We start from the raw sequence: 15989 nt of genomic DNA, 5'->3' as shown, positions 1-15989 counted from the left end.
TGTGTGTGTGTGTGTGTGTGTGTGTGTGTGTGTGTGTGTGTGTGTAGGCTTCTCACCCTCAGAATCTCTCGGCAGATGTAAGCAATCCAGTCCTCCTTTAGGGAGTTTCCTTTAGTGTTCTTGACCAGGTCTGTCACCGAACCAGCACCGCAGAACTCCATCACCAGCTACACACACACACACACACACACACACACACACACACACACAACAAACCATTCTATACATGCAACAAACACTCAATCATTCTATTGTACACTAATTAATACAATAGAACAGCGTACACTGTGGCCAAAAGTATTGGGACACACGACTTTTCCACCATTATGTGGTTCTTCACCAAACTGTTCCTACAAACATGTGGGATGTCGGTAACCTAAATTATTCCCTTTTCCCTCCCAAAACGTTTGGACGCATTACTACGGGGTTTTCTTTTGAAAAATACACGTTTTTGAAAGAAGTCTCTTAAAGTATATTTTGAGAAACGACTAACAATGAAATCCAAAGTCCAAAATGTCATTTCTTTGATAAGTCTGTATTCGTTTGCATGCATGTCAGCATTTTTTTATTTTATGTTTGTAGATGATGCGGCTTATAAACATTCCCCCAAAAAATTTCTATTTAATTCCTAATTTTCTGATTATTTCTTAAAAAATTCCAGGAATTATTGGGAATATGCAATATTATAATAGAACTTGCAATATTTCCCAAATTCCCATGGAACGTTTCTTGGAATTTTTTTCTGCCCCTTTTACAACCCTAATAGTGTGTGTGTGAAAGGATCAGACATGTTCTAATAAAGGGCTTTAAACTAGTGATGGATAAACATCACCTGGCTGGTCTTCTATTGGTTCGTTCCACACCGTTTTGCTTCTCATTTGAAATTCGAATTGAAACTACTGCACAACACAAACCGCGACCTCGCGAGCGGAAAAGCGGGAACCTAAACGAGGAACCGTGTAAGAACGAGTTCCGCACCCAGAGCTGGTCGTCATGGCCGGGTGGACTCTTCTTGACGAAGGCGCCATAGTAGGTGGCGATGTTGCGGTGGTGGCTGTACTTCTTCAGCATGTTGATCTCGGCCTTGATCTCCTCCTCTTCCTCCTCGGTGACGTCCATCACCTTGATAGCAGCCAGCTGGCCTGTCTTTACATGGCGACCCTGAGCAAAAATCAGAGAGAGAGAACGAGTGAGTGTGTGTGTGTGTGTGTGTGTGTGTGATAAAAATAGCACAGAGCAGATGTGTATTCTATTAATAGCTGAAGAAATCCTATATCGGATATTGGAGTGGGGCTGGTGAGAGGGTGACCTCGTTCTCACCTCGGTACCCTGCGTTCACACGCTTCATTGCAATAATCCCGTGGACTAAACCCTGAGGAGCAGACTGCTTGACCTGGAACTCTAGCCATTTGTAACGTTTGCATCCTTAAAATCAGATTTATTTACAGTAGATTGATTTCTCGTATCTTGAGCAGCTACGTGAATTTGACTAATCACAAAGCTCGGGAGCCTGGGGCGTGTCCTGAGGGTCACGTGGAGTATAGATTAACATGGCAGAGGTAGAGCTGTAGAGCTTCACCAAAACAGGCCCGTATGTGAAAGAGCCATGCGTTAGAGGTCTAAAAGCGGGGCGAATCTTTAACGTATCATTTCCTCCTGATGCACATTCGAGATCGGTTATGGAGTTATTACGCTTTTTTGGTTTTGCACAGAAACCATGGACGTGTATTCTTTTTGTGTGCAATAAAATCTCTCCTAAAACTCGTACTGTACTACATTTCCAGCCTGTCATTTTTCTCCTTTTCGTCATCCTACAGCGGATCCTTAAAAACTGCGCTAATCGGATTGCAGAGATATAAACACATCCATCATGCTAAATCCTGACAGCATCGCTCCGATCATCTCTCATCCCCCTGTCTTCTGTCTCCGGGTAAAAAAAAAAAAAAAAAAAAAAAAAGGAATACACTATATGAGCAAAACTTTGTGGACACCCAAGCATAAGATAGGTATGTGCTTCTGTTTGAACGTGCCATTCCACACCGAGTTTCCATGTGCCCTGATAATAAGCTCCACTCTTCTGGGAAGATGTTCCACTAGATTCTGGAGTGTGATTGTGAAGATTTGTTTGAGATTCAGCGATCCAATTCATTTCAAAGCTGTTCAATCAGGTGTTCCAATATTTTTGGCCATATAGTGTATATGGTTAAAAAAAGAAGAAAAAAAATAAAAAGAAGGAGTAAAACGTATCTGCCAAATGGTCTTGAACACATAAAATGTGAGATCACCTGGTTTTGTTCCAGCGCCAGTGCTGCATTTGGGGACCTGGCGCTATGTCGCTCCCTCCCTCCTTCACTGACTCACCCACGCATATGTTAAATAACACGCCTGGAGCCATCAAACATCATGAATTTATCATTCGCAGTCTCTCCCCCACCCTCTCCATCCTTTCATCCCTCCCTCCCTCCCTCCTTTTCCTCACCTTGTACACCTGCCCGTAGGTTCCATTGCCCACGACCTCCACCAGCTCAAAGATTCCTGCTGGATCCTGGCACATGGAAACACAAGGGAGAAAAGTGTTACCAAACACACACACGGGTATAAATACACACAATCTCTGCGCTCGCTGTTGACTGACAGCCCAAGGTCAGGAAAGCAATCAGTGGGAAAGTGTGTGTGGACGAGAGCGAGGTGTGTTTCACCTTACCAAAGTCTAAACGAGTGTTACAGCACCAGTCTGACACAATCACCTGTTCAGGATACGTAAAGTGTGGCCAAACACTTTGCCTGGCGCGCACACACACACGATATTGCCTCTGCGCTGCTCAGTGGGTGGACAGGATTGCCGTTCATCCCAAACACACACACAGAGAATGAGAGTAGTGTGTGTGTGTGTGTGTGTGTGTGTGTGTGTGTGTAAAAGGCAAAAAAAAAAACATAAAAGGAGGAGAAAAAAAGTGTGTTCTGGTAGATAATGAATTTGTCGGTCAGGTGACAGGAAATAGTGGACGCGGCGACCACAGACCACAACCACAGGTGTCTGTGACACTAGAGATCGCAAATGTTCTAAAAAAAAAAAACCTTCAAACTCTTCCCGCAAACTTTCGAGGCTCCAATCAAGCGAACTACGAGACCCAAACGTGCTCCGGCATCACAAAGCACCTGTGCACAAACTCCGCTCCATGGGTTGGAACATCTGCTGCTGTAGAACCTTATTGAACACACCTTTACTGGCCTCCTCACCTCATCCCCATCAGTACCTGACTTTCCTCATGTTCTAGAGGCCGAATCTCATACAAATCTCATACAAGTGCACTCCGAACATCTAGTGGAACGTCCTCCCAGAAGAGTGGAGGTTATTAGAACAGCAATGTGGAATGAGATGTTCAAAAAAGGAAGCTCTACTCAATCTTCTACTCGGGTGACTTTTCTAATGTCGGTGCTCAACTGTTATTTAGCGAATCGGGAGGAACATTAAAGGAGCATCTGTGTTTTGGAAAACTGCCATTGTTAAAAAATTCTCCTGGAACTTTTGATCTTTATCGGTAGTTTGCGGTTTGCTGTTTCTGGTCAACATGATGTTGTGGCAACGCTTAGCGTGTGGGTGTGTGACAAGAAAGGGGAAAAAAACTAAAACAGATGGTGTAGAAAGATTTGGTGGGGAAGAGGGATGGGGCAAAGATAAAAGAGGGAGACGGATAGAGATTAGCTGAACGTGATGACGGCTTGCCAACCTCCAGCTCGTCGAGTGGGAAGAGAGAAGGATACGAGAGAGAGAGAGAGATAAAGATGATGTCTGGGGGGAAACATGGCATGAAAAAGCCTGACGAGTCTCTTAAAGACATTCAATCAGCGGTGAACAAAGCCATGCACTGTAGCAACAAAAGTATGTGGACACCTGCGCATAAAAAAACTGAACATCCTGTTCCACTCCGAGTGCCCATTTGCTGTTAGAATATGCTCCACTCTTCTGGGAAGATGTTCCACTAGGTTTCGGAGTGTGCTTGTGGAGATTCGGGCTCGTTCAGCCTTGTGTCAGGTGCTGATGGAGGTGAAGTGAGAAAGCCTCATTCACGTGTATCCCAAAGGTGTTCAATAGTTATGGAGCTCCTATATATAGCAGGAGATCTTCCACTTCATCCTGTGGAAAGCAGATCTCCTTAGAGTTGGCTTTGTGCGCAGGTGCATCATGATGCTGGAAAAGGTTTCAAGTTCAAGCGAAGGGCAAATGTGATTCTATCGAATGCATGCGGAGACGTCCTATACGATTGTGTGGATACACTTTGGAGAAGAAGCAAAGCTTCCTGCTTGAGCTTTTAAGGGAAGTCCGAGCTTTTCAGATTCAAACCTGCGGAAAACACGCCAGGGGGTCGTACGAGTATTTTCAGGGAGGCGGTAGCTAATTCGTAATGGTGTCGGACTCTGGATCGGAAGGTCACGAGTTCAAATACCGTCCCTTGAAAAAGGCCCTTATCCAGGAACTGCTCAAGTCTCTGGATACTGGCGTCTGCCAAATGTTCTAAATGTGGTAATAAATGCTGCTTCACTACAAACCCTGTGTCTCACTGTGTCTTCATCCATCTCAGTCTCTCTCTTCAGTGTGTGTGTGTGTGTGTGTGTGTATGTGAGTGTGTGTAAGCCTCTTTCTAAACACAGTATTATTTATGAGAACCTGGTGACCTTTGATACAGAGCATGAGGACTTTCTCTCGCTCAGCACAGACTGATAACGCTCCCGTTTCCTGAGATTGTATTAAAACTACATAAGCATAAAGAAGCTGTTTTCGGTAAACCCCCCCACCCCCCAAATGACCCACATTACTCAATCGTCTCCGTATTCGGAACCGCTACTGAGCGACACCGCCGACTTCCACATCTAGGCTGCGTGCTTTGGGAATATCTCATCAGCACTCGCTCGTTTGTTGTTGTTTTTTTCGTTCGTGAGGTGAGACCTTCGGGGGGACGGGAATACGGGGTTCGGATCGGCGCCGACCAGCGCGACGATGTATCTCGTAATGTTTGCGCGTGTATCAGTGAGTGGGCGATTCACAGGACGACCTGTTAAACAAAGAGCCCGAGTGAATCATCGCTCTTAACACAGATCTCTCTCTCTCTCTTTCTCGGGATGAATTCCTCACAGCGGCCTGCAAAGCCAAAGCACGTAACTTGCTGTACCAGCTCATCACTGCACGCACGCGCGCGCGCGCACACACACACACACACACACACACACACACACACACACACACACACACACACACACACACACACACACACACACACACACACACACACACACACACACACACACACACACACAGAGTGGAGACGGAAAAAAGAAATGAAGCGAATAATAAACCGAAAGCTCTGTTCCCTCTGCTCTGTCAGCCTGGTTAAACAGGAAATTGGTCCAAAAAGAAATTCTTTTTATTTTTAAATAGCGTAACTCCAATTTCTCCAACCCCTGATCATCCCCATGTTCTGTTTTATCCATCAATTAAACATCGAAAAAATGCTTCGTGGTTTGCTGATCGAGAATACACCGGTGACCATTTTCAGGTCCGATAGCAGTAACTTCCATTCAAACTCTCCATTTCGACCAGCTGAGGCTCAACAGGACCAAGAGCGACCTTTGGATCATTCTGGTACTCGAACCTACAACCTTCCAGTCTGCTAGTAACTGGAGATCGACCGATTTATTGATTTTGCCGATTAAATCGGCACCAATAGTTGATTGCTGGAACTATAGGAAAAAATGCTTACAGTTAGTTTTTCCGGGTTGCACAATCCAGTACGAGAGCGGCCTCTTGAGGCGATTTTTTTTTGTCGTTTATTTGCCTCACTATTCATTAATATAAAAGCACATTTACATGATTCACTAGGTTTTTTTGTTTGTTTTGTATTTACAAAAAATGTTCATCCAGTATCCATTTTAAAATCCATTTCCCGGTCGATTAATCGGTTATCTGCAAGTACAATCTAACCTAAATATCGGTATCGGTAACATCCACTCGAATCGGTCGACCTCCAGCTAGTGACCATGGAGTCTGGGTTAAAGCATGTAGGTGGCTTTTTCCCCTCCAAAGCTTCACCACTTTCAGTTCCCAGATCAATCCCGAGCATGACCCAGAACAAAGTTTCCATTGTTGGCGAGCAAAAACAAACCGCTCTAGGCTCTCGTTTACGCCAGTCTCGGCAGCTCGGTGCTTTCAGGTCATGTGCTCTGGGAGGTTCGGGTGATCTCAGTCTCTGGGATATTCGTGTGCTCTGCCTCGATTGTAGAAGGGATGAGTTTTGTTCACACTTTTCCTTTATTCCAACCAGACCCACATTAAACACACACTGATGTGTAAGATCCTTACTGATAACCGAGCAAACTTCACTTCTATCTGAGCTTCTTTGGATCACACTGAATTTAACGGATTGTTGTCTACTTTTAGTTTTTTTTCTCTTAAACTTCAGAAGTTAAAACCTGAGATGGTAAAAATAATACACGTCCACTAAACATCCCTACAAGGATATATACGGTTTTTGAGATCAGTGCATGCTCCTTTATACAATAAAGTGGATAAAAAGCACACAAAACACACAAGTATTGGACAGTGAATGACTGGAAGAAAGTTCTTGAATCCAAATGTGACATTTTCTCTATAACAGAAGAACTTCTGTAAGACGGAGAACAAGGAATATGATCTTAGCAGACTTCAACACCGCAAACATGGCGGTGGAAGCTTAATGTTTAGGTGATTTTGGAGCAGGGAAAATAAAGTCTGTACATTTCTATATTTGTTTGGTGAAAATAATTTCTCATACTATTACATTACCTGGTTAAACAGAAACAAAAGGAACACGGCGAAGTCTCTCAAAAACGTAAAAAGAAGTTTCCACATTTCTGACAGGCACTGTACATCGTTTACTGAACCGCTCTCGCTAGTCATGGAAAGAATTCAATTTGTGCTTCAGTCGTAGGTTTAAAAAAAAAGTTTGAATGACGAGCTATAAGTGAGCGCAGCTCCAGTCTCCAGATATAATAGCTATAAAAAAAACGTTTGTTTTTTAATTAGCGCTAGCATGAGGTTGCCAGATATATCGCATTGCCATCCACAAAATAACACCAGAACAAAAAAAATCCAAACACGAAAACCAAACGGATACTGTACATCTGTTTAAATAAATCAAATTAACTATATATTTTTTTACATTTGACAGATGCCCTTATCTAGAGCGACTAAGATTTATTGGCCAAGAGTGTTGACACACAGGGAATTTGGTTCCAGCTGTTAGTGACTCAAAGTACAGACATAAATAACACTTCACATTCAGCTATATAGCATTTATCTCATTCATACAACTGAGAAGCTCAGTGGGGTCAAGGGTCTTGCTCATTGGGCGAGGGAGTGGCAGCTTAGTGTGGCTGAGATTTGAACTCATGACCTTCGGATCCAACTTTCAATGCATTAACCAAAGAAGCTACACTTTCTATTATATTACAATATAATACACATTAGATTGCTTGTATTATAGACACCAATTATACACAACGGTTCTCCCAGAAGTTCACACAACTGCATAGAGAACGCCTTTGTACACTATGGAGTTACAATTTTTCCCTTTGCTGTGACTAAGAGACTCTGTTCTAGCCTCATAATACCACTGTGTACAAGGTGAGCTCCATGAAACCATGGTGTTTGAAACTCGAGGGTCCTGCACACAGTCCTCTTCGACCTCAACCCCACTTCGATCCTTCAGTACGAACAGGAACCGGAGCTTCCTCACTCGAACCTGATCTCACTTCTTGAGGGTATCAAAAAAGCTTCAAGATTCGTTTTGTAACATGCCAACAGGTGGCAGCACGAGGCTGAACGCACAGTCACAGGGAGCACCGACCTTCATAAGTCAGGGTGCTATTCTGACCACGTGCACTCTCCTAACACGCGAGTTTCTCGCCGGAAACAACACGATCTCACTTCCGCCCCCACCCTACTCGGCGGATTTGACTCATGCTTTTCCCCAAAGACGAAGGCGTTTGTGACACCGGGAAGATTTCCAGGACACGTTCCAGAAGTGGCAGGAACGCTAAGAGCGCTGTATTGCTGTGAAAGGGAACTGTATCGAAGGTGATCGTGTATAAATGTAGATTAATAAAGTACCTTCTTGTAAACAGAGCGAGTCTCAACTTTTTGATACCACCTCGTATATAGTCATCGAATGGATCAGAAAGCCGACTCCTCGTTATGCAATATGATATTATATATAACCCATGGAATGCCACGCTATGTCATGCCATGCCTTGATGTATCACCCCACACCTATCAGACAGATCTGTGCGAACCATTGCGGAATTAGTCAACATGGCATCCTCGTTGAAAAGCGAAAAATGAGAAACCTGCATTGCGAGAAAAATTTCCCAGAGATGAGATCAGAAACCAGACAGTTTTCCCACTCGGCCGGAAAGTTTGACGCTTCCTGCAGTGGTTGGACCCAAAGGCCAAGATCTGGATAAGCATACATGCAAACAGAACCCGATTCTATATCGTATCATCACACTGGACTGAAATAACTGCATCTCGTCTCCCTATAAACGTAGACAGGAATGATAATATAGGAACTCTTCATCTGCTTTCCACGGAATGAATTACACTTCCTGAATCACACACGATACACTAAAGTGCTACTTTTTGAACATCCTGTTCCGCATTGAGTCCCCATTTGCTCTTACAAGAACCTCCACTCTTCTGGTAAGATGTTCTAGATTTTAAAGTGTGCTTTCTATAGATTTCTATTTCCATACCGAGCTCTATAGCAGGAGATCTTCCACTCCAACCCATGTATCTTCATGGAGATGGCTTTGTGCACAATTGTCATGCTGGAACAGTTTTGGGTCTCCTAGTTCAAGTGAAGGAAAAATTCAATGCAGTCCTGGTGCTTTTATCCACAGTGTATGTAGTGTCCTGTCAGAGGATCATGTTGTGAGGGTTTCTGGGTCACTGAACTGAAAGAATTAGTAAGAGTCCTGTGGGGAGCAGCTCGGATCGTTTCGGGAATTCCCTGTGTTTAACAACAGAGTTTAACGTGATATGATTACGGCCAACGTGCACAATAATTTAGCGCCACCACTCCTTCTGGTGTAAGCCTATCCCTCGCTCAGACAACAGCTGTGTGTGTGTGTGTGTGTGTGTGTGTGTGTGTGTGTGTGTGGGGGGGGGGGGTCATTCTATCCTGAAAGGAACAGAAGAAAAGAGAACAGAGCAGAAACAACATTTTTAGACAGATGGATGGATTGATAGAGGGATGGATGTGAATTAATGATGGATGGATGGATGGATGGATGGATGGATGGATGGATGGATGGATGAACTAATTTATAGATGTATTTACAGATGGATTAATTGAAAGATGGCTGGATTTGGCAGATGGATGGATTGATAAATTGATGGATGGATAAATGGATGGATGGATAGATTGACAAATAGATGGATTCATGAATCCATGATTGATTGATGGATTAATAAATTGATGAATAAATGGATGAATCGGTTGATTGACTGAAGAATTAATTGACTGATGAATGGATAATATCCGAATGTCTGAAAAAAAGCTTTATTTACACACACACACACACACACACACACACACACACACACACACACACACACACACACACACACACACACACACACACACACACACACACACGATCATGGCCCAAACACAAGCAGATGGACGATCAGTCATTCAGTCGGTTAAATAGGTCATGCAGTTCGGTTCGAGGCATGGTGCACTCATCAGGAAAAAATTACAACCAGTCAGGCTCCATGAAGTCTTCTGAACACACACACACACACACACACACACACACACACACACACAGACCATCAAACTACATAGTGTGACATTATGCAGCACACTCACAGTAAACACAAGGAAAGAAAAGTCCTTCTGTTTGTGCTCATCGAGCTCGGCTGGCGGGTGCAGCTTTTTGGATCTGATTTGATGCTAAAGATGATCAGCTGCAGACCTGAACTGTTCTAGCACTGATCCAAACCGCTGAGAACTGAGACCTTTACTACACCTTTCTCGCTACTGACAAGTGGGAGGGGCGATCACAACAAACCACAGGTGCTCGAGGCTGATCATGACAAAGCATAAAGTGCTCATGGCTGTTCATAAGGAACAACAGAGTGCTGATGGCTGTTTATTAGGAGGCACAGGTGCTCATAGCTGTTCATAAAGAAAAGCAGAGTGCTCATGGCTGTTCATAAGGAGGCACAGGTGCTCATGGCTGATCATAAGGAGGCACAGGTGCTCATGGCTGATCATAAGGAGGCACAGATGCTCATGGCTGTTCATAAGGAGGCACAGGTCCTGATGGGTAAACATAAGGAGGCACAGGTGCTCATAGCTGTTCATAAGGAAGAAGAGTGTGCTCATGGCTGTTCATACGGAGGCACAGGTGCTCATGGCTGTTCATAAGGAAGAAGCATGTGCTCATGGCTGTTCATAAAGAGGAACAGGTGCTCACAGCTGTTCATAAGGAAGAACAGAGGGCTCATGGCTGATCACAAAGAGCCAGCGGTGCACTTAGCTCATCATAACACTTCACAAACGCACAGAGGAACAACATACCATGCTCAGGGCCTGATCTCGACCAAACAAACAAGACAGGAGCAGGGCAGATATACGATCACATCACAGCAACACAGGTTTCTTCATGCAGCAGCAGTTTCTCAGCATCTCTCCTTTTATTCAATCATCACCACCACCACCACCCACCATCACTCTACCACCACGATCACCACCACCACAATCATCATGCACACAGTAGACTGCAGAGGTGCTTCTCACCCTCAGGGCTGCCAGGTCGATCTCATCCAGACTCCGTGTAGGTGCGTTCTCCGACATGTTCGCTCGGCTTGGTGTCAGTCACAGAAGCGTGTTGTGTCCAAACCAGTGAGGAGAAACAATAATAATAACAACAATAATAATAATAATAACAAATGCGGCTCAAAAAAACTTCTCAGGTCCCATGAGAGTCAGTGACCAGCTGGACTGCGCAATGAGGAAAAGGACCGTCGATTTGTCGCGGAATTTAACCGAAAAAGGCGCAAAAGAAAATCTAAAAATATATCAAATTATACGAAGCCCGATATGAGGCGATGTTGTGCCAGGCCTGCTGGATCACCGGGCCGCAGCAGTACACTGAGCGCCGGGGCTTTAATCGCTCACACTGCGGCGCAGGGCGCCTGGAGCCCGGGCTCGGCTCACAGCTCCGGTATTACCGACAATATCGATCTCATATCGCAAACCGAGCGCCCTTCTGCCGCTCATGTTCATTGGGGGGGGGTTGTGGAAAAAATGCAACAGCAACTAAAAACGTTTCGGTATATAAATGTAAATATTTAAATTTGTTTTTGTATATGTTTATAAAGTGTCGTCGTGCCGTGTAAATCCCCTCCTGACGTCCGGAGAAGTTAAGGGCTCGAGCGGAGGCAAGTCTCCGCGTTAGCGTCGATAATCCCGCCGTGTAACCGCTCCAGCGTCCCCGCGGACAAACAAACAAACCAAAGCAAAGCAAAACAACAACACGAGCCTTCCGAGATCACATTCCGGCCTCGTCTCGGTCGTGCACGTCGCCCCGGAGCTCGCACGAAACGGAAAACATGTCGGAAAGCTCGGAAACGGCGCCGCGAAGCGTTCGTGTGGAGTAATCCGGAGTAAACTTTCGCTCCTTCCGTCAGGCGCGAGCGAGCGAGAGAGCGGGGGCACGCGCACGCACGCACGCAATTCAGAGGGCGAGAGCGCGCACGCACGCACGTACAGACGCACGAGAGCGCGCCCCTAAGCTAGGAGTTGATGGGAAGATCGGATCATTTTAGTGACTCGGTTCTTTGAAACTCGTTTTGAATCGTTTGTTGAGTCATTTTGTTCATTTCGTTCTTTTAATCAATTAAATGTCGCGGATTCCCCAACACGTTTACACACAAATTTTGACTATAGTTCCATTAATGAAAATATAAAAATGGTATGTCAAGATTCGTACAAAAAAAAACCTGATCTATTGCATTGTGTAGCGTCTATGGGAGTAATTGATAAAAGAACGACTCAGACCAGAAGACTCATGAGATGAACTACGCAATTCGGTTTCCTCTTCATAACTTATGGAGATTTTGAGATGCTTTGCTCGTGCACGTCCAGTAAAAAACGAACGAATCACTCTTTGGGACGACTCGTTCTTCTGAGTCACATGAAAGACTCGTTCAAATGAACAAATCGTTCATAAACGACCCGTCACTGATAAGAGTCGATCTCATGTTTTTTTTTTTTCATTGTTTTCTAACCATCTACAGCTACAAAACTCTCCAAAGCTTTTCCATGTATCGCATTTACACCTCCATAAATGTGCAAAAATGTTTTTGTTAATGCAAAATAAAATTTCTTACACTGACAGTCCTAAAATCTCTGTCACCTGACCACCGAACACTCTTTTGTGGACCTGCTTGAAGCACACAGTTATATGCTGAAGCATTCCCCGCTTCCCTCGACACGAAATACAGTCTTGATACACGTCCCAGGTTGAAATAGAAGAACCGGAGAGACCAACACTATGACCTCCTCGCCCGACATTGTCGCTTGACCTCGGTAATCCTCACCAGGAGCTTATTATAACACTAAAGAACATCTAAATTTGGAATAAGAACATGTATAAGTGTATTGGTGAGGTGTGCACAGGTGTGTAATTTGGTCACGTTGAATGTTTATTACAATAGCAGGAACTTAAGATCCACTGTCATGTTTACTATTGATCATAATGAAGTGCCATGATATTCATGTTATCCCTCGATCCTGAACCGAAAAATGTCTGTAGGAAAGATTTTGGAGTCAGTCATCTGGACTTAAGTTTGATCATATGCGAGATAACCTGTGATAGTATTCAGTATTTGTCTTGTGATTCAGAATCACCAAAATGATTCTGAGATTTGAGAGCAATTGTGAGGAACCCGAAACCTAAAGAAAGTTCTGTGTGGAATTGATTCCTAGAATTTGAGTCATCATTACTATCACTGTAATCACTACATAATATTATGAGATGAATAAAACCAGCATTTTGTTGAAACTGAACTGAATTCCTTCATGACTTCCTGCTCCCTATATTGAGATACAAATAGACAATGACATGCATGTGTTTATGTCCAATTTTAAGAAAACAATCATTATAAATGCAGGAAAATAACAGGAATAATAATATTTATATAATAATAAAGAATTATTTTATTGTATTTTCTATTGTTATTATTATTATTATTTTTATATCACCACTAATAATAATAATCATAACACCAAATTTTTAACCTACTACATAAATAAATGCATGATAAAATTATTAGCTGACGAGTCTCATTTAAAAGTGCAGTTGGATATTTTTGCAAAACATTCCCACAAGCAAAATCATCATACACTCATACACACTTATATGAAAATATGATTTATAACATTCCCATAATATATATATATATATATATATATATATATATATATATATATATATATATATATATATATATATATATATATATATATATATATATATATATATATATATATTTTTTTTTTTTTCAGGCTTCTGTGTGCTTTTTTTTCTGGCCCTGAAATTAACATCCTTTTATTTTACAAGGCCACTCCAATGGTGTATGCGATTTCAACAAGTATAGACATTGGGTTATTGGGGGTAACTGGGTGGGTGGTCAATTTTCTTTCTTTTGCAACACTAATTTGAAAGTAAAGAGCTCCAAAAAAAGACAAACCCCTCCTTTAAAAAACAACCTGATGATCTTTATGAGGTAAATCATTTCTCAAAATTGGCGTCATGTGACATTGAGAAAGCCGAGAAATTATTTTTCCTGGATCGAAAGAAAAAAAAAAAAAAAAAAAACAACAGCCTTTTGGAAAGACTATTTTATTTTGAACATTTTTCCTAGGCTAGCATCAGCTAGTCGGTCAGGTAGTCAGTTAGCTAGCTTGGAGGGAAAAAAATCAACACATACAAATGTCCGGAAGTGTATATGATTATCATTGAGGTGCAAAGTACGATTAGGAACCTTATGTTAGAATCTGCATAGGATTCTGCTAAAAAAATAGCCACCATTTCTAAGAGAAAGAAGGAAAAACACAGTATAGAAAAATATACCGACATTAAACATGCCATAGAAAAAAAATCAGATCGAGATTTCCAGGAAAAGTAAACAAGTATTGCACTAATCAACTATATATATATATATATATATATATATATATATATATATATATATATATATATATATATATATATATATTTTAAATAAGTGACAGATGAAACCCTAAAATTCAAAATAATCACTAGTAAATGATAAATAATGTGTCAATAACACAAAATTGGAAGTTCTGGAATGTTAATTGAGTGTTATTATACGAAATAAAGAAATGGAATGTCAGAAATAATGGAATGTGATCTAGAAGAAACTTTTTTCCTTTGGCATGGATTTTAGATCCTGATTTGACGTAGTATATGGGGTACTAATGAAAATGCTGGTTAGTTTATTGGTACCCACGATGTGTCGGTCAAATCCCAAGACGACTTATGAGCTGTTTTAGTATCAGTATTAGTATTTCCATAGTTAGCAGTAGAAAGAAGTGTAGCACAACGATACAATCTGAACCTGTATCTGTATCCAAGCTGCGGGTTTTTACACCAGGAGTGGGTGTGGCCTAAACTAGAAACACTGAAATAAAAACCCCAGATCAGCAGGTGAGGCAGTTCCTCAACCTCAGCTACATCACTCGAGTACATAATCGTTCTCGGGCTACAGATGTGTAGTGCAAATGTTTGATATTATTCATATTTTTTTGTTTGTACAATGCCTGTGATGTTGTCGAACAAACAATTAGTTGGTTCTGGTTCTCTCTGAAAGCACGGTGACCACTGATAGTGGCATCACTAATTGTCTATTGTCATAGTATTGTCATTTATTTTCCAAAGGCGGGACATCATGTGGCTTCTTCCACCTTTTAAATAGCCAATAGCGCCAAGTTTACCTCAGAATAACCAATACGGACTATAGATTGTGGACACCTGACCATAAGACTGGTATGTACTGGGAAGATGTTCCACTAGATTTTGTGGAGAATTTTGCTTAATCAGACACATGGGTACTGGTTAAATTCAGGTCCTGGTGAAGGTGAGGGTGAGGGTAAGATTACATTCATCCCAATAGGGTTGGAGCTCTATAGCAGGAGATCTTCCAAACACCTCCAACCCACGTAAAGAATATCTTCATGGAGCCGGCTTTTTTTGCACAAGGGCATCGTCATACTGGAACAAATTTGTGTTTCCAAGTTCAAGTGAAGGGAAAATTTCATGCTCCTGCATCCAAAGACGTTCTATACAACCGTGTGCCTCCATCTCTGTGGTAAAATTTTGGGGCAGAACCACCTAAGGGTGAAAAAGTCCCACTACTTTTGTCTAGACAGTGTAATTCTTATGAGTGACGCAATAAAATCGATGAAAAAACAAAAACGTTTATACTCATGCTCGACGATTTGATTTCTCTCGCTCAAGTGATATTTATAACATCGGAGGTGCAACACTTTCTGTTCTATAGTGCTTTTGATCGGACGGACAATCTGAAGGAGAAGTAGAAGTGCAAAATGATTGAAATGTACAAATTAAATCTAACATCCTTTTCCAATTCCAACTTCAAATCCAATTGTTGGAGTTGATGGAATGTTGGCTATGCAGTAGTCTTTACAGTCCAGTAGTATTTACATTTATTGGATTTGGTAGACACTCAGCTGAGCAGTTGGGGGTTAAGGACCTTGCTCAGGGGCCAATCAGGGGCATTTGGTGGTGCTGGGATTTAAACTCACCACCTTCCTTTCAGAAGTCAAATCCAATGAGCTCTCACTTCTATCTGCTATCCATGAATGGTCTACTATATCGTGACTGTCGAGCATGTTCAG

General features: G+C 42.3%; 2 protein-coding genes across 10 annotated transcripts in view; both read right to left on the bottom strand.

Moving 5' to 3' along the window:
• mink1 (misshapen-like kinase 1) overlaps nucleotides 1–11831 on the bottom strand; it is a 35376-nt gene extending 23545 nt beyond the window's left edge. For 3 of the 8 annotated variants that reach the window (XM_083530787.1, XM_083530789.1, XM_083530791.1), the window contains exons 1-4: nucleotides 10842–11749; nucleotides 2480–2545; nucleotides 979–1161; nucleotides 57–167 (exon numbers count right to left, since the gene is read on the bottom strand). In XM_083530787.1, coding sequence (XP_083386913.1) covers nucleotides 57–167; nucleotides 979–1161; nucleotides 2480–2545; nucleotides 10842–10898 — 417 coding nt within the window. In that variant the 5' untranslated portion in view covers nucleotides 10899–11749. Of the gene's footprint in view, nucleotides 1–56; nucleotides 168–978; nucleotides 1162–2479; nucleotides 2546–10841 lie in introns of all 8 variants that reach the window. The other 5 variants (XM_083530785.1, XM_083530786.1, XM_083530788.1 and 2 more) reach the window with 5 other exon arrangements.
• Nucleotides 11832–13932: 2101 nt separating this feature from the next.
• pld2 (phospholipase D2) overlaps nucleotides 13933–15989 on the bottom strand; it is a 36794-nt gene continuing 34737 nt past the window's right edge. For both annotated transcript variants that reach the window (XM_083530800.1, XM_083530799.1), the window contains one exon: nucleotides 13933–15989. This exon is cut by the window's right edge and continues 1185 nt beyond it. The gene's annotated coding sequence lies outside the window, so the exon portion shown is untranslated.

Source organism: Silurus aristotelis, assembly GCF_946808225.1.
Source record: "Silurus aristotelis genome assembly, chromosome: 26".
Taxonomy (NCBI): domain Eukaryota; kingdom Metazoa; phylum Chordata; class Actinopteri; order Siluriformes; family Siluridae; genus Silurus; species Silurus aristotelis.
Note: the sequence above shows the minus strand (reverse complement) of the source record. Positions and strands in the feature narration are given on the sequence as shown.